The sequence below is a fragment of the Cryptomeria japonica genome, chromosome 1 (genome assembly GCF_030272615.1).
Source record: "Cryptomeria japonica chromosome 1, Sugi_1.0, whole genome shotgun sequence".
Lineage (NCBI taxonomy): Eukaryota > Viridiplantae > Streptophyta > Pinopsida > Cupressales > Cupressaceae > Cryptomeria > Cryptomeria japonica.
This window is the reverse complement of record NC_081405.1, coordinates 516,958,249-516,985,034: the sequence shown is the minus strand read 5'-3', so window position 1 is coordinate 516,985,034 and position 26,786 is coordinate 516,958,249. Positions and strand designations below refer to the sequence as shown.

The 26,786-nt window shown below is 38.0% G+C and overlaps 1 protein-coding gene and 1 non-coding gene across 2 annotated transcripts in view; one reads left to right on the top strand and one right to left on the bottom strand.

The window, feature by feature from the left end:
• The first annotated feature begins 9,696 nt into the window (after nt 1-9,696).
• TRNAS-UGA (transfer RNA serine (anticodon UGA)) lies at nt 9,697-9,783 on the top strand. Its single transcript has one exon. It is a non-coding gene; the product is annotated as a tRNA-Ser (tRNA).
• A 757-nt stretch (nt 9,784-10,540) lies between these two features.
• LOC131070329 (uncharacterized) overlaps nt 10,541-26,786 on the bottom strand; it is a 32,871-nt gene continuing 16,625 nt past the window's right edge. Inside the window, exons 3-6 of the mRNA XM_058005844.2 lie at nt 11,528-11,692; nt 11,128-11,299; nt 10,887-10,960; nt 10,541-10,796 (exon numbers count right to left, since the gene is read on the bottom strand). Of these exons, the coding sequence (XP_057861827.2) occupies nt 10,722-10,796; nt 10,887-10,960; nt 11,128-11,299; nt 11,528-11,692 (486 nt within the window). The 3' untranslated portion in view covers nt 10,541-10,721. The remainder of the gene's footprint in view (nt 10,797-10,886; nt 10,961-11,127; nt 11,300-11,527; nt 11,693-26,786) is intronic.

Here is a 26,786-nt window from a genome sequence, read left to right as displayed (position 1 = left end):
TCCACACTCCCATCAGCTGCATGTTTAATTTTGAACAGCCACTTAGAAGAAACAACAGATTTACCTTTGGGCCTAGGAACTATGTCCCATACATCATTCTCGATTATGGATTGGTATTCCTCTATCATGGCATCCTTCCATACTTGCTGTTTTGAAACCTCCTCAAAACTTGAAGGCTCAGATGTTATAAAATGACTCATCAAGGCAACATATCCTGCAAACTTATGAGGTCTTTTACTTTCCCTGAAGGTGCCACGTGGGGTTGCATATTTTTCAGCCTCTTGCATAGTATGCCTAGCCCACAATGGTCTCTTCTTATCAGCTGAAGCATTACTTGGTTTAGCAAAAGTATCTATAGGATCAACAGGTTCAACTGGATCAGCAGAATCTTCTAACTCTATAGACTCCCTCTGAATCTCTGAAGGGGAATCCGAGACAGCCAAATCCATATCTTGAGAAGACACAAAATCTTCTCTTTCAATTTCCATATTAGATTCTTTAGACTTTTTGCAAGCTACATCTTCTTCAAAAGAGACATCTCTGCTGATTTCAATCTGCTTTGGACCTGGAATATAAATTTTGTATGCTTTTGATGATTCACTGTGTTGATGTGTCTTTTGTACACGACCAAACACAGAATAAAATACCTTAAGGTGCCTTATCCTCTCTTGAACAAAGTTTCCCGACTATTGAAGATCTCGCCGAAGGATCAGTCGGAGTAACTCCAAGGTTCTGATATGTAGGTTCTCTACGTGTGGATAAGCTCTTTGCAGTACGATGTGATTTTGCTAGAATCACAAGGGGACTTGCATTAGATGACCTGAGCATCTGATTTGCTGGAATCACAAGTCCTATTTACTAACTGGAAGATAAAGAAATGGCAAAAGATACAAGGTTCAGGAAGTCTACTCTAAGACCTAGAATGCGAGAAGATGGATGAATGACCAGGTGGAGTCCTACTGGGCTGGGTCTCACCATCAGGTTGAACAATTCAACACCAACTCAGTGCGATCTTCTAAGGGATGTTTCAAATATGTCCAAATTGTACACCATCAGATACTGATCACCATTCAAGATAATGCGTGAACAACAGAGGTGTTGTGACTCAGGATTAAACTCGTTCTATGCCAGTTGACCACGCAAGGCGCTCTTACAGTCAGCAAGAGGCTAGTGGTTTGGATTAGGTGGATTCCATGCGAGTGCATTCAATAACTTCTTTCATTCAATTTAATTATCTATCATCTAAAATGAAGATTCAACAAGAGACCATGCATATTGCAAAGAAACAACACACTTCACCATAACTTCAATGAAAATGGAGTTTATTTACAATCAATGGCAACAATTTCTTGCCTTGTCCTCCTAATCTACTCTAATTGCTATTCTATCAGCTGACTATTCACTATTTCTCACTAATCGACTATTAACTATTAACCTTTACAAATGAGGAGCCAGGGCTTTATATAGAGAACCCTTTACAAACAGACGGCTCTGATTGACTTAAAACCAATGGCTAGGATTACAAAATAGAAACCCTAATTAGGGTTTGTTACAACAAACTTCCTTAGCCAATTAGAAAATTACATTTCAGGAGTGAGGACCAATAAGAAGCAGGGGTAGGTACATCGAAGTTTGTGCCGCCTCCGATAAATTAGGTACATTGAATCTGGTCATGCTGAGGTGGACCAATCCGACCGGAGGAATGATGACTGGGATGCCACCTTGCCTAATGCTTGTGACTTGGTTGATCTTCTTTCGTCCTTGATGTACTTTGATGAAAAGCGTACCCCCTTGACTCCCATATGCTTGATGAGATCTCCTTACTGTCAAGTCTTCCTACTCCAGTAGCATATCTCGCCTTGAAGTGTTGGCAAAGCCTTTCTTTGTCATCTTGTGAAAGAATGAAGTCTTGAGGCTAACTTGAACTCCTTGAACACCCCTGGTCTTCCAATGCTTCAAAGCACCTTGAATCCTCCCTTTTTGCATGTGGAACGTCCTTGATGATGATGGACTGGAAGAGGTCGTCCTTGTCCCGGCCTGGTCTTCTTTCATCTGCAAAACAAACCATAAGATGATTAAGGACACATAATATATTCATTCTAACATAGCGTTTTCCACCTTAAATCATCAATAAGAGTTATCAAAATGAAGTTCTCTTGAAATCCTTCCCAGGGACAGGCCTTATTAAATTTCGACCTGGACCCTCTGGAAGGGTCAGGAGCGAAATTCTTGTTTAAGCTCAAATTCCATCATTTTATTGGTTCAAAATGCCTCCAAGACAAGCATGTGCTATCTTTCTCTTGTCCAAAGCCTAGGAATCCATGTCTTGACCCTCATCATGAGTAAGTTAGGTAAAATTGAGAATTTCGCTCTGGACCCTTTGGAAGGGTTAGGAGCGAAATTCATTCTTTAGCTCAAAATCCTTACCTCTTGGACTCATAACCTATTCAAACACATGCCTATGGCCATCTTTAAGTCCAATTCACCTTGATCACTGTCCTAGCCTAGCACAAACTTGAAGGAAAAATGACATTTTGAGAATTTCGCTCTGGACCCTTCGGAAGGGTCAGGAGCGAAATTCAAGTTTTAGGCTTGATTTTACACTTCCTTTACCTCAATTCACCCTACAAGGCAAGAATACCTCACTCCACCTTCAACCATGCCATAGGTATCAAAGTTTTAGCTTCACTCAAGGAGGAAAAGGGTGGTTTGAAGAATTTCGCTCTGGACCCTTTGGAAGGGTCAGGAGCGAAATTCATGTTTGCTTGTTTTCCCTCACTTAACTCCATTCCTCTCACTCAGCCCCTCACCTCTGGACCTATCTCTCAACTTGCTTGACAACATTTACTTTGCCTCAAAAATGGCTAAGAGGGAAAATTCGCTCAAAATCATGGCCAGGGACAGGACCTATCTAGGATTTCACTCTGGACCCTTTGGAAGGGTTGGGAGCGAAATCCTTGTCCAAGCTTAGAATCTTCATTTTTGGAGGCAACAATCCATTCAAGGGCAATCCTAGGGGCATCCCTCACCTTGGTCTAGGCCTGGCTTGGCACAAATTTTGGAGGATAGGATGGGTTTTAGGATTTTCGCTCTGGACCCTTTGGAAGGGTTAGGAGCGAAATCCATGTTCTAGGACAAATTCTACCATGCTTTTCACTTCAACTCACCTCCAAGGTCAAGGAAACTTTGCTTCATTCCACTGACTCACCTTTAGCTAAAACAGAGCCTAACTCGGAGCATCCACTGACTCACCTTTAGCTAAAACAGAGCCTGCTCTCTTAATGATCCCTCTGGCAACACTCAGCATGCAAAGGCTAACAGACAAAACCCTAAAAAACCTAGAAACAAACCCCAGAAAGAAAAAAAGTAGGGGTCCCCATTTGCAATGGGGTGATGTGTGAATACGTCACAACACACTGTAACCAACAAAAATGTCTTTCTTTCCTGAAGGTTCTAACTTAGTTCTCTTATCTTTTGGAACATGAACATACACAGGATATCCGAAAATTCTGACATGACTAATATCTGGTTTAGAACCTGAGAAAGCTTCTTCAACTATCATATTATCTAGAATCTGATGTGGACTATGATTCTGAACATATACCGATGTCTTGCAAGCTTTTGCCCATAAAAATGTTTGAAGGCCTTGATCGTGGATCATGGCTTTCGCTGCCTCAACAATAGACCTGTTCTTCCTTTCAGCCTTTCAGCTACACCGTTTTGTTGAGGATTATAAGGGACACAAAACTCCCCCTTAATCCCAGCATCAATACAAAAAATTTGAAATATACCAGAAGTATATTCACCCCCATTATCAGACCTTAAGATCTTTATCTTCTTATTTGACAAATTTTCAACAAGAGCTTTAATTTTTTAAAATATGGACAGCACTTCATCAAACTCTTTAGATTTTAGAAAATAAATCCAGGACTTACGAGAGAAATCATCAATGAAAGTAACATAGTACCAAAAACCACTCAATGATGCAACCAACATAGGACCACACAAATCAGAGTGAATTTGCTCTAGGACATCTTTTGCTCTACTTTCACTACTATGAAATGGATGTTTAATGTTTTAACCTAGAGCACACCCTTTGCAGACGCCCTCATGATCTTGATTCAGCTTAGGAAGGCCAACTACCACCCTCTCCATGGAAGACAAAGTTCTGAAATTTAAATGAGCAAACCTTTTGTGCCACAACTCACTTGAACTTATTGAATCATGGGCAAGGACTTGAATAGAATGAGCTGACAGTCTATAAAGGCTGTCATGGCGTACACCAATCTCACGAGCTGTCTTAATGCTTGTGTTCTTCTTCCATACAAGGACTTTTCCATCAGCAAATGCAACAGTATAATCTTTATCTTCTAATGCTGAAATTGAAATCAGATTCCTCTTAATTCCAGGAACAAACAGTATATCACTCAAGTGAAGAGGAACACCTGAATCTAAGTGAAATGAAGTGGAACCAACACCCTTCACAGAATAGCAAGCATCATCACCAATGATAACTTGTAAGTGAGAGTCTTTTTCTTTTAGATTAGAGAGGTGCTCACGATAACCTGTAATATGGCGGTAGGCTCCAATATCAATAAGCAATGTATCACTGTCAGGAGGAATATTACTAGAGAGAGCAAAAATAAATAAGAAACCCTCTGAATTTTCACTTGAATCTCTATGAGGAGAAGCATGTTCAACATTAGTTGCAGCAGCTTGATGCTTGGGCCTAGACGGACATTCTCTAGCGAAATGACCAAATTTGTCGCATCTGAAGCATTGAACCCTAGAGAGATCCTTTCTCTTCTTAGATTGAGGAGCTGAATCAAAATTCCCTTTCCTTTCTTTTCTTCGAGAAGTATGGACAGCAAGAACATGATCTTCTTCATGACGAGATTTACACTCAATTCCTCTTGCCTCCAATCTACATTCCTCTTGAATGCAATCAGCTCTCAATCGATCAAACTTGGGTAGCTCATTTCTTCCACTAATACCTTGAATGAAGGATTCCCAAGAGTGAGGAAGGCCATTCATGGCCAGCATAACTAGGTCTTTATCCTCAATAGAATCTCCAATAGCATTGAGTTGATCCTTCAATTCTGTAATCTTTATAAAGAAGGAAACAACAGATTCACCTCTAGACATCTTAATATGAAGAAGTTGACGTCTCAAGGCTAGGGCTCTACTAGTGTTGTTGAATTCATACAAGCTTTGGAGACACTCGAACATCTCTCAAGCTGAATCCAACTTGGATATAACAGGTACCAAATGATCCTTAACAGAATCAATCAGTATCTTTCTTGCCATGAAGCTTTTCTTTCTCCATTGTGCTTTCTCAGTGTCATCAGAAGGTTCTTCTACAACAGACATCACAAAGTTGAGAAATTCATTCTCTTCAAGCACTATTAGGACTCTGAACTTCCAAGAGGTATAATTTGCTACACCATCCAACCTGTCTTCAAATTTGAGTCCATTCACCATTGCTGAAAAATTAAATAAACAAGGCTAATCTAAAGCAATGAATATTTCAAAACAATTTGGTTCTGGATCTTTTCTTTTGGACCCACTCTGATACCATGTTAAATTTAGAACCAGAATTATAAGAACTCAAAAATCTGAAACAAGGATTTATACAAGAACACAGAACACAAAACTTATCCTGGGAAAACCCTCCACCTGAGGGTGAAAAACCCAGCCACACTGAAAAATATCTTTATTATCAAAATAAATCAGATACAAAGCTGAAGTGCTTAGAAGTAATGATTGTTATCAAATTAACAATCAACGAAATGACTTCTACAAAGCATAACACACATATCGTCTTTCTACATATATAAAGAAAGGATTCAAATAAACAACCCGAACTCTGCTAAAGAATAACTCCTCCAAGTACTATCACGATTGAAGACAGAAACAAGAGAAAATCATGGTCTTCCTACTAATTAACACGCCCACTGAATGTGACTCCTCTATTCTGAAGATAACACATACACTGAATAACACCAAGATGCAAAAGCCAGATCAAACAACTGAACCTCTCGCCATCGGTAAACGACTCAATAAATAGAAGAATGGGAGAAGAATAAAATATACGAAGAGAAGACCAAACGCCATGAGAAATAGAGACATCGATTACATGACCGACAACAAAAGAAATAGCAACAGACGGAAACACATCCGACAGTAACTGCTGCCAACTCACTAAACTTCCATGAAGTCGAAAACAACATATCCTTATGTGGTGACGGAAATTAGAAGGAACGGAAAACACAAACATTATGCTTGAAGATGAACACAAAGATACCACAAATATGAAGCTCAACCAGCCATCGAGCAAAAAAGGAAGAGCTTTCTGAAATAATGTGATCAGCAAAATGATGTCTCGTGAAGATACACGCATTAACATAAGGAAGTTGAAATGAGCACAGAGAAGAGTTTGTTGACATGGGCCATTAGAATGTGGGCTTTTGGCATGAGAATAGAGTGAAAGCAAGTAGAGAATGATAGCTGAGGTTTATGCTAAGTTTATGAAATGTTATGTAGGGAGGGAAAGAGGCCAATAGAAGGCCAATGCTCATAAATTTGTGTTTGCAGAATTAACAGAAAAAAAAACTTCATTAGTTGTTCCTATCTAGTCTCTATTTTATGTTGTGAGTGAGTCTTAGTTGCAGAGCTGAGGAAGTGTTTCCTACTGCATCAATGGTATCAGAGTGGGAGTTCCTAAGTGTGCAAGCAGAAGCACTGATTGGAGGCAGTTTGCACCAAGACCTAAGGGTTGGATTGTGTGAGAGATTTGTAGCATGTGTACATGCAACTTGCAAGAACTTTTTAGAGGATTTAAGGAGTTGAGGCTCCTGCAAGTGTAAATAGATCGCCAAATGTGGGGCAGTTTACATGTGCAAAGACTGGGGGTTTGAAGATTTGTGATGAGGCTTTGTGAGGCCTTGAATATGGAAAAGAGAAAGAGGAAAAGGACTTTTGTCATTAGATGGATTCTTAGGATTCCTGGACTTGAAAAAATCATAGAGAGACTTTGGAAAATCAGAGAGAGAGAAAGAAGAAATAAGGGTTGGAATGATAGAGTTGAAGAAACGGGTGAAAGAAATAGAAGAGTTGGGAACCAAAAGAGCCCTTCATCACAAAAGAGGTGATGGTGATTTTTATTATTCTTATGATGTTTTGGTTGCAGGAAAGAAATAAGATGCAAAAGAGTGTCATGTACGTGACGAGGAAGAAGCAATGAATATGAAGAGATTGATGAACCTGAAGAGGAAAGTGAGAGTTATCTTGAAAAGGTAACAACATCAAGTGTTGCGGATTTGAGTAGTGCAACGGAGAGCGATAATGACATCATATTTGGTCATAAGTTTGAAGATGAAGGTGTGATCAAACAAAATACGTGAAGAAGGTAAAGGTATTGAAAACACAATAGTTTTTGTTACAAGCCAAGAAGATACTCAAGATGTGGAAGCTACGACAATGCACTTCGAGGGTCCCTTGTTTGATGAGCAGATTAATGAAAATGAGGATGTCATCTTGAAAGAGGAGATTAGAAGAATCAATAGCTTCTTGGAAGGTGAACTTGAGAAGAAAGAAGATATTTCTTTTGCTAAAACTAACCAAGAAGAAATTGAAAAAGATGACTTGATGTGTATTGAAGTCATTGACAAAGTAAGGGACATATTGATTCTAGGTGGGACAAAGGTTGCCACAAAAGGTAAGGTTGACTCAAATCTTATTGATTTCTTTCATGTGAATGAGAGTAAAAAGGTAGAGGGCATAATTGCAGTATTTAATGACTTTGTTAAGTCAAATTTGGGAAGCTTGATGAGGAGGTAAATTTTTATAAATTTTGTAATAAAGAATTTGAGATGGATTTGTGTGCCGAAGTGAGTGAGAAAGAGAATGGTATAATAACAAGGTGGCATATAGATGTTGCATATCTGTATGTGAAAGTTGTGAAAGATTGTGCAAGTGAAACTTGGTGGAGGTGGTCGGTTCGTGATGGGTTGAAATCCACAAAAGAGGGGAAGAGTAGACAACATATTTGGTGGAGGAAGTTAGTTGATGGTGGGTTGGATCCCACAAAGGAAATGAAGAGAGGGAAGAACCATCAATGGAGGAGAACGGAACATGGTGGATGCCAATTCACAAGAGAAGTGAAAAGTGGTACGCAGTGTTGTGAGAGGATGGTGATAGTTGTTATGGCGAGATGTTTGAAGAAAAGAAAAAAAAATAATAATTATATGTGAAAATTGCCACAGCGATGGAGTTCATTGCAGATTGTTTGCAATCTCAAAGGGTGATTCTATCACTCAACTCCACTTTTGCAAGCCTATGCTCACAAACTTTCTACCGTGTGCGTCTGATGCAGAGCATCCTGCCTACCTGTGGGAAAATGGGAGCATCAAAATAAAGTATGGACTTCTATCAAAGCACAATGGAGAGGGGAATTTTGACAGATATTTAAAATGAAGAATTAAAGACAGTAAGCCTTTTGTCAGAATGCCTCAACGAAATGGAATATATGTGCAGATTGGATTTGTAAAGAAGGCTTTACACTTGACAGGCATAATGCCAAATTCCACAACCATTGCCAACATCCTTCCTACGTGTAGAAAGTTTATGGCTGGCAGTTTGTAACAGAAACACCGACAATAGAAGAGAAATATATCAAGGCAGAACAATAAAAGATTACAAAAAATGGCATCGATGGAATGTGTGGGTCTGCATAGAGAGAATACCAGCCAATAAGGTGGAGATGGTGGCAAATGAACAGATTGGGGTTACATAACATCATTGAATGAAAATTTGAAGAGCTGTAGATAAAACTAAAATAAGAAGATAGGGCTGCGTTGATAAGAGGGAGGTGATTTGTGTTGGAGGGGAGGAGTCCGAGAGAAGGCACTGACCTATTTGTTGTATCAGTGAAGGAAGTAAAATGTGTGGGGCTTCGCATCTAGTGAGAGAAGTATTGTGAGGTTTAAGGGAGTTGAAATGAGCACATAGAAGAGTGTGTTGACATGGGCCATTAGAATGTGGGCTTTTGGCATGAGAATAGAGTGAAAGCAAGTGCCACTGCAGAGAATGGTAGCTGAGGTTTATGCTAAGTTTATGAAATGTTATGTAGAGAGGGGAAGAGGCCAATAGAAGGCCAATGCTTGTAAATTTGTGTCTGCAGAATTAATAGAAATAAAACTTTATTAGTTGTTGAAATCCAGTCTCTATTTTATGTTGTGTGTTATTAGAGTTGCAGAGCTGAGGGAGTGTTTCCTACTGCATCAGGTTACAAGATGTTTTCATAAGTTCGACAAAAACACATACTGTCATTAAAAATTCTGCTGCTGCATGCAATCTGATACTCAATTCTGAAAGGTTAAAGAGCGGTACGTTTTAAAATTTTATTAAAATTGCAATTAATGCAAGCACAGAGGATTGGAACGCAATAGTCATGGTTGTGATCTTAAAAAGTTTCCAAAAGATTCAAAGGCTATACCATTCAATCCCTATCCGGTCAATTTTGAGTAAAATGCACTGCGGATTTTTATTTGATCATAAATAAATTGAAATTATCAAATTTTTATTTTAGTATAAAATAATCAAATTTTTTTTTATCGATATGATATATAAAATAGCCCTATATTAGCCCTATAGACAGATATTATCTTTCGGGATAAAATGAGTTATGCTAATTGGGGAGAGATGGCCAAGTGGTTGATGGCTCTGGTCTTGAAAACCAGTGTAGTTCAAAAACTATCGAGGGTTTGAATCCCTCTCTCTCCTTTTGTCTGTCTAACAACTAAACCTAATTTACAAAAAAGAAAAATCCTAGATAGAACTTGGTTCAGTGCCAAAAAAATGCTCGGCAATATAATATAGCCGAGCAAAATGTTACCAGTTGTTACAAATGCTCATTAATTCACCTGAGATCCAAGATGTGTTTACCACTGAGAAAATGGTTGATTGTCATTAATCATTCCTTACAGATCGTAGATATTATAAAATTGCATTTACATTTTAATTAATATTTCAAAAAGTTGATAGTTTAATATAGGGAGATAAAATAAGTGTGAAATAATGAAGTAATGCGCTCAAGTATTAAGATGTTTGAAAATTGGAACAAACTGGTTAAAGCTATTACAAAATTGTTTTGATTATTTAACTGAAATGCGGTGCATTTTGACAACTGCTTGAATCAACAATACCCTCTTGCGATTTTCCAAAGACAGTTCTATTGAACTTAGAGTGATGTATCAGCTCAAAATCAAAATTTATAACCCATTACTATTTGAAAAAGAATATGCACAAGTATGTTTTGCTTGTTAATGCAAAATTTGAAAATGCTTGCAGCATACCTGCTGATTCCAATCTGAAAGAGAGTAAATGGAGGCTATAGGAATCAAAATTAACATCAAATGCGTAGAGTATTAAGATAAGGTCTTAAACACAAGAAGAAAGGATCTAATTTGCATTTACTAAATATTCTTTGAATCTTTATTACTTGCTTCAGCTACTTAACAGAAACTGTTACTCATAAATCTTGAACAAGAAACTAATAACGATTATATCACCACAAAGCATCAACTCCACCAATGTAAGATTGAATTTACAATCACTTACAAATTCCCGTACTGGTTCAAGCAAAAATAAGGGTTCCATTTACACTAGCTCTGAATGATCACAAGACATTTAATTTGAAAAGATATGGAGACAAATATCTCCTAGGGTTGTCTGCGTAGAAATGCCTGGAATGTATTAGAAATTCCTGCACCAATAGCTGTTGCCAATTGTGTGGCCTGTTTTTCACAACAAAGTTCAATAATAATGAATATCAGTCTCAATAAAAATTTAGCATACTAACAAAATGTGCAGGCGAGTGCAACCACCTCTTGAGCAGTTTTGCGGCAATCAAGTGCATCTCGGATACGGTTGTCTAGAAATGACCAAGTCCCCCTAAACTCTGGCTCAAGGATATGATCAAAAAAGAGAATTAATAACAAACTCATTTTTTAAATTCCTCCACTAAATGCCTATTACTAAAACTATTCAGGATGCTTCTGCTTAAAACATTGCCTAGTACTAAAAATATTCACAATAGTACTAAAATTATCCAGGATAGTTCCCAACCTGGTGAGTAATCAGTTAGCATGTAAAGCTCTGTTGCTGTATAAACTCCTCCTAAAACAGTACGTTTAGCATACCAATCAACATCGGTTGAGCGGTCACCAGCGGCATGCCAAATTTCATCTACTAAAATGGCTCGTTGCTTAAAACTTGTTGGAAGATTGAGTGGCTTTGCCTGATCAATAAACAGGTCAATTTCTGAGACTGTACAACTAAAATATATGATGATACATGAACAAAAAATAAGAGGACAAATGGAAGCTGTATGTAAAGCAAATCAGAATAATTATAGATCTGAGAGTAAAGAGACTAGCTAAACCCTCAAGTTTTATCAAATATAGCCTACTAAAGAGATAGAGCTTTTTGGCTTTCACATACTGGAGGGAGATTCTAGTCAGTAAACCTGGATACTTAATGCTTGAGGCCATTTAGAAACATAGGGAGCCTGCATTTCTAGACGGATTCGAATGAGTTTTGCAATCCGATCCTTAAGCACCATATTCGAAAGCTCTTCATTGTGTGATTCGATCTCATCCATTAGCCTTTGCAGGCAATCATCCATGAAATACTGCAATAAATGAAAGCATATTATATGTCTCTACATATTCCATTTCCAGTAAGCCTCCAAAAGCATAAATTCCAAGGTGTATTGTGCATAGAGGTGTATTTATCCAACAAACTTAAATCACATATCACAACTCATTTTGAGAAATCTAATCACAAGGTGCTGATATAAATTGATTAATCAGCTTAATCATCAGACTATGAAAGAGTGACTATCATGTGATCCAAAGCCCAGTTGTTATCTGGGGGACAAACACACCATATGGAGTAAATTTGTGTGCAGAAGAGTTTTGTGAATGATAGAATGCAAAACAACAGGTATTAGAGCCCTTAATCAAAAAGAACACGATAATCAGAGAGGACAATGTTAAAACTGGAATGCAAGATTATATAAGCAAGTTCTATACAAATGATCTGAGAGATTAAATGTATCAACAAAAACATGTTTACCATACAACTTACTAAATCTATGTCCATATTACATAGTTATACAAAAGAAGAAGATGAGACAGACTGGCAGTTAGAATAAACATAATCACTTGCACTCCATTGTCTTTGTTTTACTGATTTCTGTAGATACTGTTGAACATGTGTACCAAACAGTACCAGCACTTTCAGATGTATGCAGCATTGGATATGCCAAATTAGGACTTCATAGTTTGGCCATGCATGCTTGGGATGATACAGAAGATTTGAAAAGTTTTGTGAATGATAGAATACAAAACAACAGGAATTGGGAGTAATGAATAAAAAAGAACAGAAGAATCAGACAGCACCATGGTAGGACCGCAATGCAAGATTGTATTAGTAAGTTCTATACAAATGATCCAAGAGATCAGATATATCAGTAGAACATATTAACTGGCAAACATATTCAATTTATGGCTACTTTAATTCCATGGTTATACCAAAAAAAATGATGAGATGTATTGGTAGTTATAGAACACAATCACTCGCATTTCAAAGTCTTCATTCTACTGGTTTCTGTAGATATCACTCAACGTGTACCAAACAGGGCCAACACTTTCAGAGCTGTGCAGTATCAGATATCCCAAACTAGGACTACATAGTTTGACCACATGTGCTTAAAATGATAACGAAGCTAGTGGTCAAAAATGTCATTTGATTTTAAAAACCACCATTAAAACACAAGATAATCGTCTTTAGATTCTCGTGAATTGCATATGCTAAATATACAACAGTTGCAAGTGTAACATACACCCTTGTTTTCTTTTTATTCTGTTTGAAGAGTTTTATAGAAGTAGACGGAGATGCAGAAGTTGTTTTCACAATAGAGATATATTGCAATAATAAAGAACTGAAATAACTCATCAAATACAATATTTTGAAAGTACCCACAACCAGCAATAAACTGAAAGTACAATATATTATCAAAACTAAAGATACCCCAGATGGTGAAATCTCATTACAAGAAATTATCAAACATACACATTTACAACAAATGCAAAAAGAATACGATATTGAGAGTAATCAGCAAACTGGTGCCCAAATATGGATTTCAAACAGTGAATAAACAGTTTCAGATCATACATAAATGAACAGCAGTCACAAGAAACCCTAGACGACTCAATGAATGGCCTCTGAAATTCTTACAAACCCTGACGCCAAGCCTGGAGAAGTTCCACACTTCCCAAGAAGTACGGCCTGCTGGAAGAGGCTAGCGGCCAGCAATGGAAGGGAAGGGAATAAATCTGCAAACACCCTCTCAGTCTGCTCCTTGTCTCCTCAAACATTACCCTTATTCGTAGCTCAATGAGTCAATACTGAAGATACAAACTTAAATCTCTCATAATGAAGCTCAGTTGTAATCCCTGTGTGAAATCACCAAGTAATCCTCCAAATTAAATCTTTCACCAATGTAGAAGATGTTCCTTGCAAGGGTTTCATCCTCGCAGAGCCACAAGTTGAACAAGTTCAACCAGTAAACGTATTCACCAAAATATCAAACCAAGCATAAAGAAAAATGAGCTCCAAATGCCCTTTTAAAAGCCTCCCAAAACCCCACTCCCACTTTAGGGTTTTGCTCCTTTTTAAAAATAAATTAAAATGACGTAATGTCCCCTTTTTGGGATCAACTTCTACTTTACCCTAAATTCACAAATCCAAAATGAAACAAGGGCAAACATAGTTAGGGATATAATCTTCATTTAAGAATAAGATGAGATAAGCCTATTTTCCGAAACCCGCAATGAGATTAGACAACAATGTAGATAAAACTCATGAAATACATCCAATTCTAGGGTTAGGATATGTATATATTGATTTACACAGCCAATATTAACAATTACATGGAAACTCAACCATAACGAGGGTTGAGTTGGAAGACATAATGAGGTGCCCCAAGCATCCTCTACCCTAGGCCCAACAGCAAGACCTTATCCTTTGTGGCCTCATGTGGTCCTTAACTGATGGTCCTTAACCATCATCATGAGGTGGCATACCTAGTGAGGGCTTTACACCGTTCCCCTTCATCATATCAACCTCCCATCTCTTATGATTGATTCACTTCAACAATTGATCCATGTGGAGGTAGTAGGGAAGCTACAATAGGGTGCCTTTGACCCTCAACCCTAGGCCCAAGGTTAGGACCTTATCCTCCTTGGCCTCATGTGGTCCTTAACAAATGGTCCTTAATCATCATCATGAGGTGGCCCTGTGGTCCTTAACCAATGGTCCTTGACCATCTTTACGAGGCGTTGTGCCTAGTGAGGAATCTCTCACCATTCCCCCTATTGTGTCCCTTCCTTCTATCACGATTGCAAATAATGATAAAACATACAAATTATGCATCACGATCCTCAAGCATCATTCTCATTATGAATAAACATAAATTATATTACAAAATATAAAGTACATGGATGCAAAGGGAATAAGTTATAAATACATGAACATTAGAAGAACATAAATAATTTACGAGCATGAAAATTAGTGATGCACATATATACATGTCGTTATATTATTTTAATTCATCCATACCAAATCGCAGCACTTATATCCTCCTGGCTGGGTTAATAATATTAAATTGTACTAATGTTAATTGTATTAACAATATTAATTGTATTAGTAGTATTAATATTGAATTGTATTATTTAGCTTTTATTAGAAATGTTAATTTCATATATTATCTTATTTTCTATTAGTTAACATTCAGATTACCTTTCTAATCTTATGTCTGATGTGAGTTTAAAAATGATTGTTAATGACTGTGTATTAGTTGTATTAATTTATTAGTACCAATTGTTATTAACAATGTCAAATTATATTAATCATATTAAATTTTGTGCCAACTGTATTAATAATGAACAGCAGCATATGATATTGTAACTCACACCTGTAATATTTCTCAGCCAAGGTGACTGCTCCTTTTCCTTTCTTTCCTTCCGTATTCTTTTCTCCTGTCTTTCCCGTGTTCCTCTTATCTTATTTTCCTCTGTGTGTGTGTTGCTGGAGGAAAGGTGGTCAGAGCTCTTTTTAATACCTTTGACTGGCTATGACCCTTAAAGGATATGACTCCCTCTTAGAGTCGTGTCTTTCTGATTTAAAGTTGTTATTCTTAACACAGCCCGCTGCATAGGTAATGCACATATTAAATTATTCTATTATTAATATGTAATGTACATTTTTTTTTTTGATCGGTAATAATATTTTTTTATTTCATTATAAAATATGGTTATTACAACTTCAAAATTCAGGCTTTCATACATCTAGTTAGCCCGATCATAGAGCTTACAAACCTACAATTGCCTCACACTCCAGGCATTAGTAACCAAACCACCAACAAAAACAACAAAAAACCACCCACCATTCCAGCTCCCTCGAATCCCACAGGATGATTTCTAAACTTATTACTGATTAACCTTATCTATACTATTCAGACCCATATTGGGCTTACATAGATAACTAAAAACATAAAAAACCTATTTGAAATTCCAAAAAGGGCCTGACATTACTAACAAAAAACATCCCCAATCCCACATCTGCATCTGCACCACCTCCAAATGGAAACCCGAAGGGTTCTTACTGCTGCTGCCAATTGGCTTGGAATATCCAGCTCTTCCTCATCCCTTTGCGCCAGCCTTTGGGGTGTGCCTTCGGCCATGCTTTAACCAGGTCGTTCACTTCCATCTCGTGCTGCTGAATCAATCTCTTCAGATTCTCCCATGCTCCTGCCCTTTCCAGCACATATGCATCTTTGTCTACTTTCCCTATCCACCGAACAAAGGAGACCAGGCCGAATTCATTTGCATCCTTAGCATCAGCAAATCCTTCTGAATAATCGAACCCAACCCCTGGCACAGCCCATTCCAGAATGGAATCGAGACCTTCCAGCATTGCTTCATCAAAAATTGACGTTGCTGCCCACTTCACCGTGTCAATATCTTCTCCAATTTCTAAACCCCAGGCTATCACCATTGAGATGATGTCTAAATTGACCTTCCAGCGAGACACATTCTCCATAAAATATGGACCAACCACCTTCAAAACAGTGCTGATCATTTCCTCCTCCTTGAAACGGAGAAACCCATGTCTAATTTTGATGCCTGGCCATGCATTTTGGATATTTTTGTCCATTGAGGTGAAGGAGGTGGATAATGAGAAAGATTGTGAAGCTGCTGAGCCTACCACCTCTTCAATAGCTCTATTAATTCTTGTTAACAGCCTCCTCTCATCCTCCATCTTGTCTTGAAATATTCTTCTATTTCGTTCCTTCCATATCTCCCATACAACTATGGAAGGGCTGATTTTCCAAACACAAGAAAGGGTTGACCTCCTTGGTTGTCTTGGCCAGCTCTCAAAAACCTCCTTTAGGGAGCATTGTAACGGTCCCTACCAATTTAGTTTCCTCTGGAGTTCAGACCAGCACTTTTGTGCCACTTCACATGTTAGGAGCAAATGGTCCGCAGATTCTTCCGACTGATTGCACATAACACACTTTGATGGGCCCACAAAGCCAAGCCTTTTCCTTCTTTCTCCTGTTAAAATTCTGCCTTTCGCAGCTAACCAGGCAAAGGCACCTGCTTTTGGAAGACATTCTTTACTCCAGAAGAGGGCCCATGTTTTTGATTGAGTCACCTCCCTACCTTCCAATAGCTGATAGCCCAGTTTGACTGAATACTTTCCATCCTTAGCCCCACATCAAATCACCTTGTCCTCTTTACCTATGAGGAAAATCTTCCTCTGTTCCAACACATTTCTAAGTCTCTATTGTTCCTGGATAGACAATCCTGTAGTTGACAGATCTTTCCAGTGCCATTCTTTTCCTAAGTCTCCCTCTGAGCTATACATGTAATCCTTCACTTTATCTCCCCATAACTGCACTAGCAATTCCTTTGCCTCTGTGAAGTCTTCCATTTCTCTCAGAGCAGGTAGGCCTGCCCAAGAATCCTCCCAGAACTTGGCCTTCGCCCCATTCCCAATCTGCCATGTTAGATGGTTTGTTACTACCTTGCGACATTCCAAGATGAAGTTCCAAATTGTTGACCCTTTGGGAGGGTTACGAATCGTGAAGATTCTGTGATCCTCTGCTGAATCTAAATACTTTGCTCTCAGCACTTTCACCCACATCTGATTTGGGTTAGAGTAGATATTCCAGACTATTTTAGCTCCTAGCATGCAGTTCATTTTTTGCCAATCCCTCAAACCCGCACCTCCTCTTACCTTAGCTTGACAAATTTTTTCCCATGCCAACAGTGGGATTTTTTCTTGTTCATTTGCCCCATTCCAAAAAAATTTCCTCATCTTTTGTTGGATTGAATTGATGACCTTTTTGGGATTTTAAGGCACATCATTGAATAAATTGGGATGGCTGACACAATTGTTTTCAGCATTAAAATTCTGCCAGCTGAGGTTAGCCATCTGCTTTTCCACCCCTCCATTTTATTAATGCAGCTATCAATTAGTTTTTTCCACAGCTCCGACCTGTTTGCTCCTCCAAAAAAGGGGATTCCTAGATATTTGCCCGGTAAGGACCCCACTTTCACTCCTAGAATTCTGCATATTTCCCTTTGCTTACATGGTTTACAGTTGAAGAAAAAAATCTCAGACTTATGCCAGTTAACTTTTTGTCCTAAAGCTGTTTCATAGATATCAAGGATTTCTTTCGTTACCCTTCCTTCCCTAACCGAAGCATCTCCTGCTAGGAAGGTGTCATCTGCAAATTGTAGATGTGTTATGGGGTTTACACCTGCTGCTATTTGGAGCCCCTTCCATGCTCCTAATTCCCATTTTTTGGATATAAGACGCCTGAGCACTTCTGCCATGATAATGAATAAAAACGGTGATAGAGGGTCACCTTGTCTTATACCTTTTGTAGATTCAAAAGGGGCTACCGTTAACTAGGACTGAGAATCTAGGAGAGCTAATGCAACTTCTGACCCAGGCAATCCAATCTTCGCTGAAACCGAACCTCTGAAGGACTTTTATAAGAAAGTCCCAATTTACCTCATCATAAGCTTTCCTAATGTCAACCTTAATCATCATCTTCTTTGCCTTTGTTGTCCGAATGGAGTGAACAGCTTCGTGGGCCAGGATAATACCTTCAAAAATAGACTTGCCTGGTGCGAAGCCACTTTGTTCACATGAAATAACTAGATCCAATACTGGTTTTAGTCTATTTGAAATAACTTTAGTAATGATTTTATAAATGGAATTGCAAAGCGATATCGGGCGAAAGTCATCAAAAGAGTTGATTTCCGCCTTCTTTGGGATTAGAGCAATGAAAGTGTTGTTGAAGTCTTTTAAAATGAAGCCTCCCTTCCGAGATTCCTCTACCACTCCAAGGATGTCTTCAGCCATAATGTCCCAAAACTTTTGAAAGAAAAGAGCTGGGAAGCCATCCGGACCAGGTGATTTTTCTGCACCTAAACTAAAGACAACCTTTTTAACCTCTTCCATTATAACCTGCTCCATTAACCTTCTGTTGTGGTCTTCCATTATACATGGAGGGATGACCTCTAAAATGTGAGGCATGTTTTCATCTTGATTATCCAGCCTGTTAAAAATTTCAGAGAAATGCTCAATTGCTGCCCGGTTAATTTGTTTTGGGTCTGTGATTGTGATTCCATCTTTGTTTTTGATTGAGAAGATCTTGTTGTGAGCTCTTTTAACTTTGACTGAGGTGTGGAAAAATTTTGTGTTCTTGTCACCTTCCTTTAACCAGGTTTCTCTGGATTTTTGTCTCCAGTAAATCTCCTCTCTAGCTAATACCTCTGAGTAATTAGTGCTTAGTATTTTCTCCTTATTAAAAAGATCTTCATCCATCCCATTGCTGATAATTTGCTCATGTAAGAATTTTAGGTCTTTTTCTAAATCAATCTTGTCTTTGAAGATATTTCTAAATGATTCTCTATTCCACTGCTTTAATTGTTCCTTTACAAATTGGAGTTTTTTAAAGAAAGTGAAAGCTTTATTACCTGGATTAACCGACTTGTGTTTCCACCATTGGTCAATGAGGTTTCTGATGCTACCATCTCGAAGCCACATTGCCTCAAACTTGAAGGGACATCTCTCTGGAGCACTGTCATCTTGAATCCTTAGGCATATGGGATAATGGTCTGATCCCGTGATAGGAAGGATCTCCACTTCGCTGGTCCAGTGGCTCTCCGTCCAATCTCCAGCTATAAAAAACCTATCTAACTTTTCAGTGATATTTAGGAAGCCACTCCTTCTGTTGGTCCAAGTGAAATCCCCCGTTTTGAAGGGAACTTTGATTAGTCCTGCGCTTATAACAAATGAGCTAAAATCTCTTTGGCTCTACCTGTTCCAACCCACACCCCCCATTTTGTCTGAAGGCCGAAGTAGGGCGTTGAAGTCGCCTCCCAGGATGAATACATTTTCCTTGTCATTACTCAATATTTCAGATATCTCACTCCAAACTTGATTTTTCAAATTTGTGTTGGTAGGCCCATATATGTTGAAGAGGAAGAAACTTGTCTGAAGTTGCATTGATTTTATCTTCAGCCATTGCCACCAACGAGTGGCCCTAACAACAACCACTTCTACTACTGACTCCTTCCAAAGAGCTACTAGGCCTCCTGAAGCGCCTTGTGCTCCCACCAAACTACACTTCCATGTTTGAAATTTCCTTGTAAACAAACTAACATCCTCTTCTTTGATCTTTGTTTCTTGTAAGAGAAAGATGTCAGGCCTCATTTGATCAATGCAACGTTTGATCACGCAAATCTTGTCATCCACGAAAGGGTCCTCATTGCCCTCGAGAAAAGGCATAGCCTCTTCCCGATCTCAATTTGCTTTGGCCTGCTACGTTGCCCGCCAATTCCAGTTTGAACTTATTTGACTTTGGGCCTCTTTTCTTTTTCTCCCCAACTTTGCCTTTAGTTTGGAGGGATAGAGAAGTTTCCAAAGATCACCTCCCTTGCACTCCTTCTGTTGCTGCCAATCCCAATTCATCCTCTTCGTCCTGGAATCCTGAAGATTCATAGTCATAATCTGATCCAGAAAAGTTCCCTCCACTGTCCTCTACCCTTTCAAAGGAGCTGTTTAAATTTCTGATTGGAGAGATTTGGATGTCCTTATATATTAGGTCCTCCCCTGGAGAGACTGTGTTTTTTCTTGTCTTCTCTGAGTTGCACGGAGAGTGCATTTGCTCCAAGTTTGTCTCAGTCTCCTGATTGGATCGGACAGTGCTGTCCTCCACAAAATTCACTGCATTGGGAGAGGTAGTAGTCATTTTGTTCCCCTCCTATGTTGCCTTATCGTTTACCTTACACATTTGTGTGGCTGAAGTCTCTTCCTCTTGTGGCGGGGCCCTGTTTTCCAGGGGATCTGATTTGCTTCCCTCCTCTGCTAAAGCCACCTTCCTCCTGTCACCTTCCCAAATTCCATTCCCTAACAAACTCCCTGCTTTCCCAGTATTAATGAGGGAGCGGCCTTCGATGCCTATCTCTGATTCCTTTTTCTTATTGATATGAACGAGAGATTGAGCCTCTGCCATGAAAGTCTCATCAATGATAGTCTTCTGGTAGTCGACAATGATCAGCTTGGTTCCCTCGACTAACTCTCCGCTATATTTTGTACGAGAGTTAATCTTCCAATCTTTTTCATTCCACTTATTTTCTCCATAATAACCTTCAGTCAATCTAATAATCTCCTTCTCCAGATGTTGTTGCATTCTTTCTTTGCCTTTTGTTTCTTTATGGCAAAAGGCCGGTGGATGGATTTTATTGGTGCAATTAGCACATGATTCCATGTCTTCCTCTAGCATAATTTTTTGTTTCCAAATCCCCCATTCATGTTTTAATTTCTAATGTGTCTGGCAGGTTGTGCACTGTCTGCCAGTTTATACATAGCCTTGAAATCATACTGTAGTCAGATGGGTCTACAAGCTCTTCCGACAATACAAACTCCCCCAAGTGGTTACCTATTTGTTTCAGGGTTTCTATATCCTTATACTCCTGGGGTAGACCTGGTAATTTAATCCAAATCAGGTTTATTCTATTGTAGCTTCGCACGGATTAAAATTTGGAGTCCAAGTTGATATGTTTAATCCTTTTCCTTCAATAAAAAAAAGGGCCATTTTCTAGAATCCAATCTCTGTACTGAGCTGTTGGGCAGACTACTAAATAATAACCATTACCCAAATTTTTTAGGTCCATGCCTTCCCCCCAGTTTTTGTCACAGTAGTTCCTAAATTTGGTGAAGGCCGGCCATATGCCTCCCCATTTAACGAAAAGGCCTTTGTTTGTCAGAAAGCTGAGAGAGTCTTTCCATGCATCATTTGAAAGCTCAACTGTCATAACTCTACTTAAATTGGCATTAGGGTTTACCTCTAGGACCTTCGCTGCTTCTGAAGATATCTTTGGCCGCCAGAACTTCTCCTGCACCATCCTGAAATCCACTTTAGGGCCAGTTCCGAAATCGCGATATCCCCGAAAGAAACCTATCGTTTGCTTCCAAGGTGATTTGGGGCCCTCTACTCTCCTTCTAATCCATGGCTTAGCATTCCTCGGAGCTTTCCATGACCAAGAACCTTGTCGCTGTGTTGGTCGACCACTCGCCTTCCATCCGTGGCTGTGGTTTCTCCCGAAGGGCCATCTCCTCCTTGCGTCATCTATGTAGCTAAAACCCTCGTGTCTCTTGAAACCAGTGGGTCTGCTCCGCTCCGCCATTATTCATAATATGTAATGTACATATTAATAATACCATATTATTAATAATAATAAATTGTATATAATACAGCATTTATATTGATTGTAAGTAATACAATAATCAGTAACCATTAAAGATCTTTATCTTTTAACAGTAATAATGTACAGAAATAATTAAAGGAATCAATAGAATGGATATATGTATATGTATTAAATACGAACATAATACAAGGGATATTACAAATGACTTATAATTTACTTTTTGCATCCCCCTTCTCAAATCACTTTAATTTAATATTTGCACTTATTTTCACTTTAGGCACCTATCTGAAAAGTGCACTTTATTTAAATTAAATAACACTAAAGTTAAATCTTTAATTTAACTTTAATAATTTAATGTTATTTAAATTAAATGTATTGGACCACATCAAATGCCAAGATATCAACATTAGCTGCATCCATTGATAAATCTAAAAATAGAAATACTGACAACTGGCTTAGTCAGTGCCCGTGCTGACTTACTAAAAATAGTAAGTATGGGAAAACTATCCAAAACCAATCCAAAAAAGGGTGCTATGCCAATCTCAACTACCTGAGCTCAATAAGACGCTTGTCACCACCAAAAGCTGGATCAAATTGTCATCACCAGTCCCCTAATCCTAACTCATTTGCCTAAAAGAACCCACTAAATAGGCTAACGGTCACCATGCTGAAGTGCTTAGGAAGGGAACATTACAGCAAGTCGCATGTTTTAAATTCTTAATAAGTTTATTTTCACATAGTATCCATTCAAAACAGTTTTTTGATCTACCCAAGGGGCCACCCTTTATCATTAGGATCCCCTATTTCAGCTCTCAATGGGAAAAGAACAATCTGCTCCATATCTAGGTATTCCCTAGCTTGCTCACTTATGTTATCCTCATTTTGAATGTAGAACATAAATTAATAGAGGTGAATTTATCTTATTGAGAGCAGTGAATTCCACTTTTTCCAAACTTCCAGGAGAAAAAAATCTTTATTGTACAGGTCTTAACAAATCATTGACATTTCTGTTTATCATGCCCATATATATTGTGAATATGATGAATATTTACCCCACAAAATCACAAATAAACATATGTAGCCTATGGTAATCCATTCAACGAAAGCTTCTTTCTTCGCATATAAAAGGAGTTAAATAGGCATGAAATCAAACTAAGGTGGAAAATCCTATACAACTTAATGCCAACCTATGCCCTCAAAGTGTAAAGCTTCTTGACATTACACTATAACATGCAAATTTGTAACATTGCTCACGTAAAGTCTCACATCATGATCTGAACATGCTTTCTTAATCTTAGCGACAACATTGTCTCAATTGTAAGTAATACCACAACCTTGAAGGAAGTGTGGGATGATCTCAGACTTATGAGACAATGGATTAAAAGTTTAAACGCATAGACTTGAAATTTTTCTATTATCAAAACTGAGAGAATGGAGGTAGTATATATAACATGTATTTTCATGCATCATTGAATAATTATCTAATAAAGATGCTGTTTTTTACTTATTACTCTACTTGAAGCATGCTCCTTCACATGATTGAATAGTGCTTATATTGAGGTCTAAGGAGAAATCCACTTTTGAAAAAAGAATGCACTAACCTGTTCAAGGGAGAGGTTTGAAGTATGATGCTGGGTTAATCTCAGATGGCATGTTCTCATCTGTGTTTCATTTCATTAGGCAGTAACAGCAATGGTAAATTAAAAGGAACAGACAAAACAGCCAAAAAAGATCTCCAGAAAGAAATAGAAAGAAGGTTCTACTTCCATGAAATGGGGCAAATTAGAAAAGACTCTCTGACATTCATTCCGGACAAAAGAAAGAAGTATAATGAGGCCAACCTCTAATCAGCGCAACTCACAACAACAAACATGGCAACAGTTGTTTCCTCTAGAAATGATTGTCCGGGTTCTGATGTGATCCAGCACATGATACTTGACTAAATATGTCTTGTGTGGTATAAGTCTGTTAAAAGGAGAGTAGTTTTTGGAGATCAAATCAGCCATGAAGCTACAAGTTCAGGACTATCTAAGAGTCAATGCCAGATGGTACATGAAAGGAAAAATTGTATTGGCTACATGCAATGCCTAAAACGCAACCGAAAGCCCCTGATGAATCCATGGCATCAGGCATGCAGATTTGGGAATATCGGACAACAATAGTTGGGAACTTTCCACTCACATAATTGTGGACAGACACTTTGTTCAAAACTGTTGGTTGACTAATTTATATTTAGGTATAGGGACTTTGAGCAGTAGCATATACCCAGGATCAGTTTGTCAGGGTAGCATAAAAGAAAAAATTTACATATGAATCAGAGAATGGGAGGAAGCTGAATATTCAGCATCTCAATATATTTTTGCACCCAATGAGAAAACAAATAAATAGGATGATAAAACTATGAGATGCATTCTGACAGGAAATTCAAGAATCCAGCGTGTCGGAAGCTTGTAAGAATTAGGGATGTGATTTTTGATGAAGTGCAGTGTCATCAATGGAAGTGGACAGATGTACATGGAATCAATCATGCAAAGTACAACTGTGAAGAAAGTAGTCTACACCCTAGAAATGAATGCATGGTGTGTCCATTGCAGAAGGTTCTATCAAGGTTCAAGCAGTCCTCTGAAGCATAATATCAATTGCCTAGATTCATGCAAAAAGATGCTGATAACAACACATATCAAAAAACAAACAAATGCTTCATTATTCTGGCATTTTATCTAAATGATTGCACTGTAATATCCAAAAGCATGGTGATATTTGGTATTTTAACACCACATTAGTAGGTGAGTTTGATATGACCAACCATGGTGAAACTAACTATCATCTAGGAATTCAAGAAAAGCAATCCATAGAACATTTGTGAAAGAAAATTTTGACTATGTCCTCTAAAAGCTTGTTATGCATGCAAGTGAGCCTGGGCAAGCTCCAAAGGAGATTGTACTGATCACTTTATGCACTCATACTAGTTGCGAATCAATGAATGACAAGCTTCCTACATGCTTCAAACTAGCTAAGATAATCATATATTGCTTACTCAATTCTAGAATGCTAAAAACTGACAACAGCAAGCCTATGAGCGAGTCTATTTCAAGATTCAACTGTCTAGCTATCAAAACCATTGACAGATTAAATCCATCTTCTAAGATTCTTTTGAGTTTCTTCATATATGCTTTATCACCAGATATTGCATTCTTTCTCAAAATAGGTCGTGCTAGTGAATTAAAGGATGATGTAATGTCCCTAAGTGGACAATTCTAGAAAAAAGATGAATGTGCAAGTTGAGATGATGGTTGAATGTCAAATGTGAATATAAACCCTAGCTGGTCAGCAATTAAGCACTATAAGAAACACCAACATACTCAAACATTCACTTTTACATGATAAACTAAACCCACATAATCCTGATATAAGCACTCAATGCATCTAATAGCAGATCCAGCTCGAAAGGGAAAGATGATGCATCTAATGTGCTTCCTTGTAAGGTCAAATTGAGAACCAACATCCCAGAAAATAAATATTTCAAAGTTAACTTCTTGATGGAAGGGATGGCTACATGAATGTCACATGGCTACTGTAAATGTATTGTAATTTCTAATTTAATAACAAGTTATATGCAGGGTGATATATTTTCAATTTTGATATTATGACTATGATACTAATATGACTATCTTTCTTTTGCTGCAGATAAGGAGGATGAACATGTATCGACTTCAATGTCATCTCCTTTGATTTGCATGGTGTATAAGTAGTAGGAAGGCCACGATCAAGTGGCACCTTGATCGGACATATCCTTTAGACATGTCCGACCAAGATGTCACTTGGTCGTGACCCTTACTAACATAAACCGATTCATAACCATTCGGTGCTACAAACATACATGCTAGTGAATCAGTATCATTGCTTTGTCATAACCGATAGTTAATCGGTATTATTGCTTATAGAACATAACCGATAGTTAATCGGTATCATTGCTTATAGAACATAACCGATAGTTTAATCGGTATCATTGTTAATTGTTACAGATATAAATCATGCTCGATAATGAATTGGTATCAACGCATATATGTAAAGTAAACAATAACAACAGTAGTTAGCATTATATGCTATCGGGTTAATACCCCAATAACATATTAATGTCGATTCATATATGAATCAACATTAATATGCTATCGGGTTAATAGCCCGATAGCATTTAGATTGACGCTTAACATAGTTAAGTAGATCATCAATCTAATTCATTATTATCCAATATCAATATCATAATTATGATCAATGTTATAATCTGATAAACATAAAGCATGAATGAGTAAACTAATAACAGAGTAAAGGTTTAGGAGAGTCTTATCTTGCAGAAGCTACTAATGCATTAATAGCTACAACATAATCATAGATAGGTGGATTGGCATTAGACATCACCTCTCATCAATATTATAGATACAATTTACAAGGAAGAGCCTCACATTCATAGAGTACTTGAGTGTTTTAGGAAACACCAAGACATGGAGTTCCAAATTCAAATTTGATGAGATTTATTAAGGATGGACCTCCCAATGTACTGTAGGTAGTTAATGATATAGCATATGCATGCACAGCAATAGTTAAATTAGTCAAATCCATCTATAGGCACACCTACTAGACCAATTGTTGTGTACATGCCATGAACAATGCACTCAAAGAGACTAGAAAAATTTGAGCAGGTCAAAAAGATTGTGGCACGTGCAAGGGTGGTATAGATCTTCTATTGCAGCTTGTAAGGTTGAAAATTGCCTACATCTGCAATCTTCACCTTACACTTCTAAACTCGTTTTAATGTCCATCCCCATCTTTTCATAGAACTCATTTGTCCTTATTTCTAGCCTATACTTGTCATTAGTATGATTTGCAAGCATCCCCAACCTATCCCAGACATCAAAAACATACCCCAAA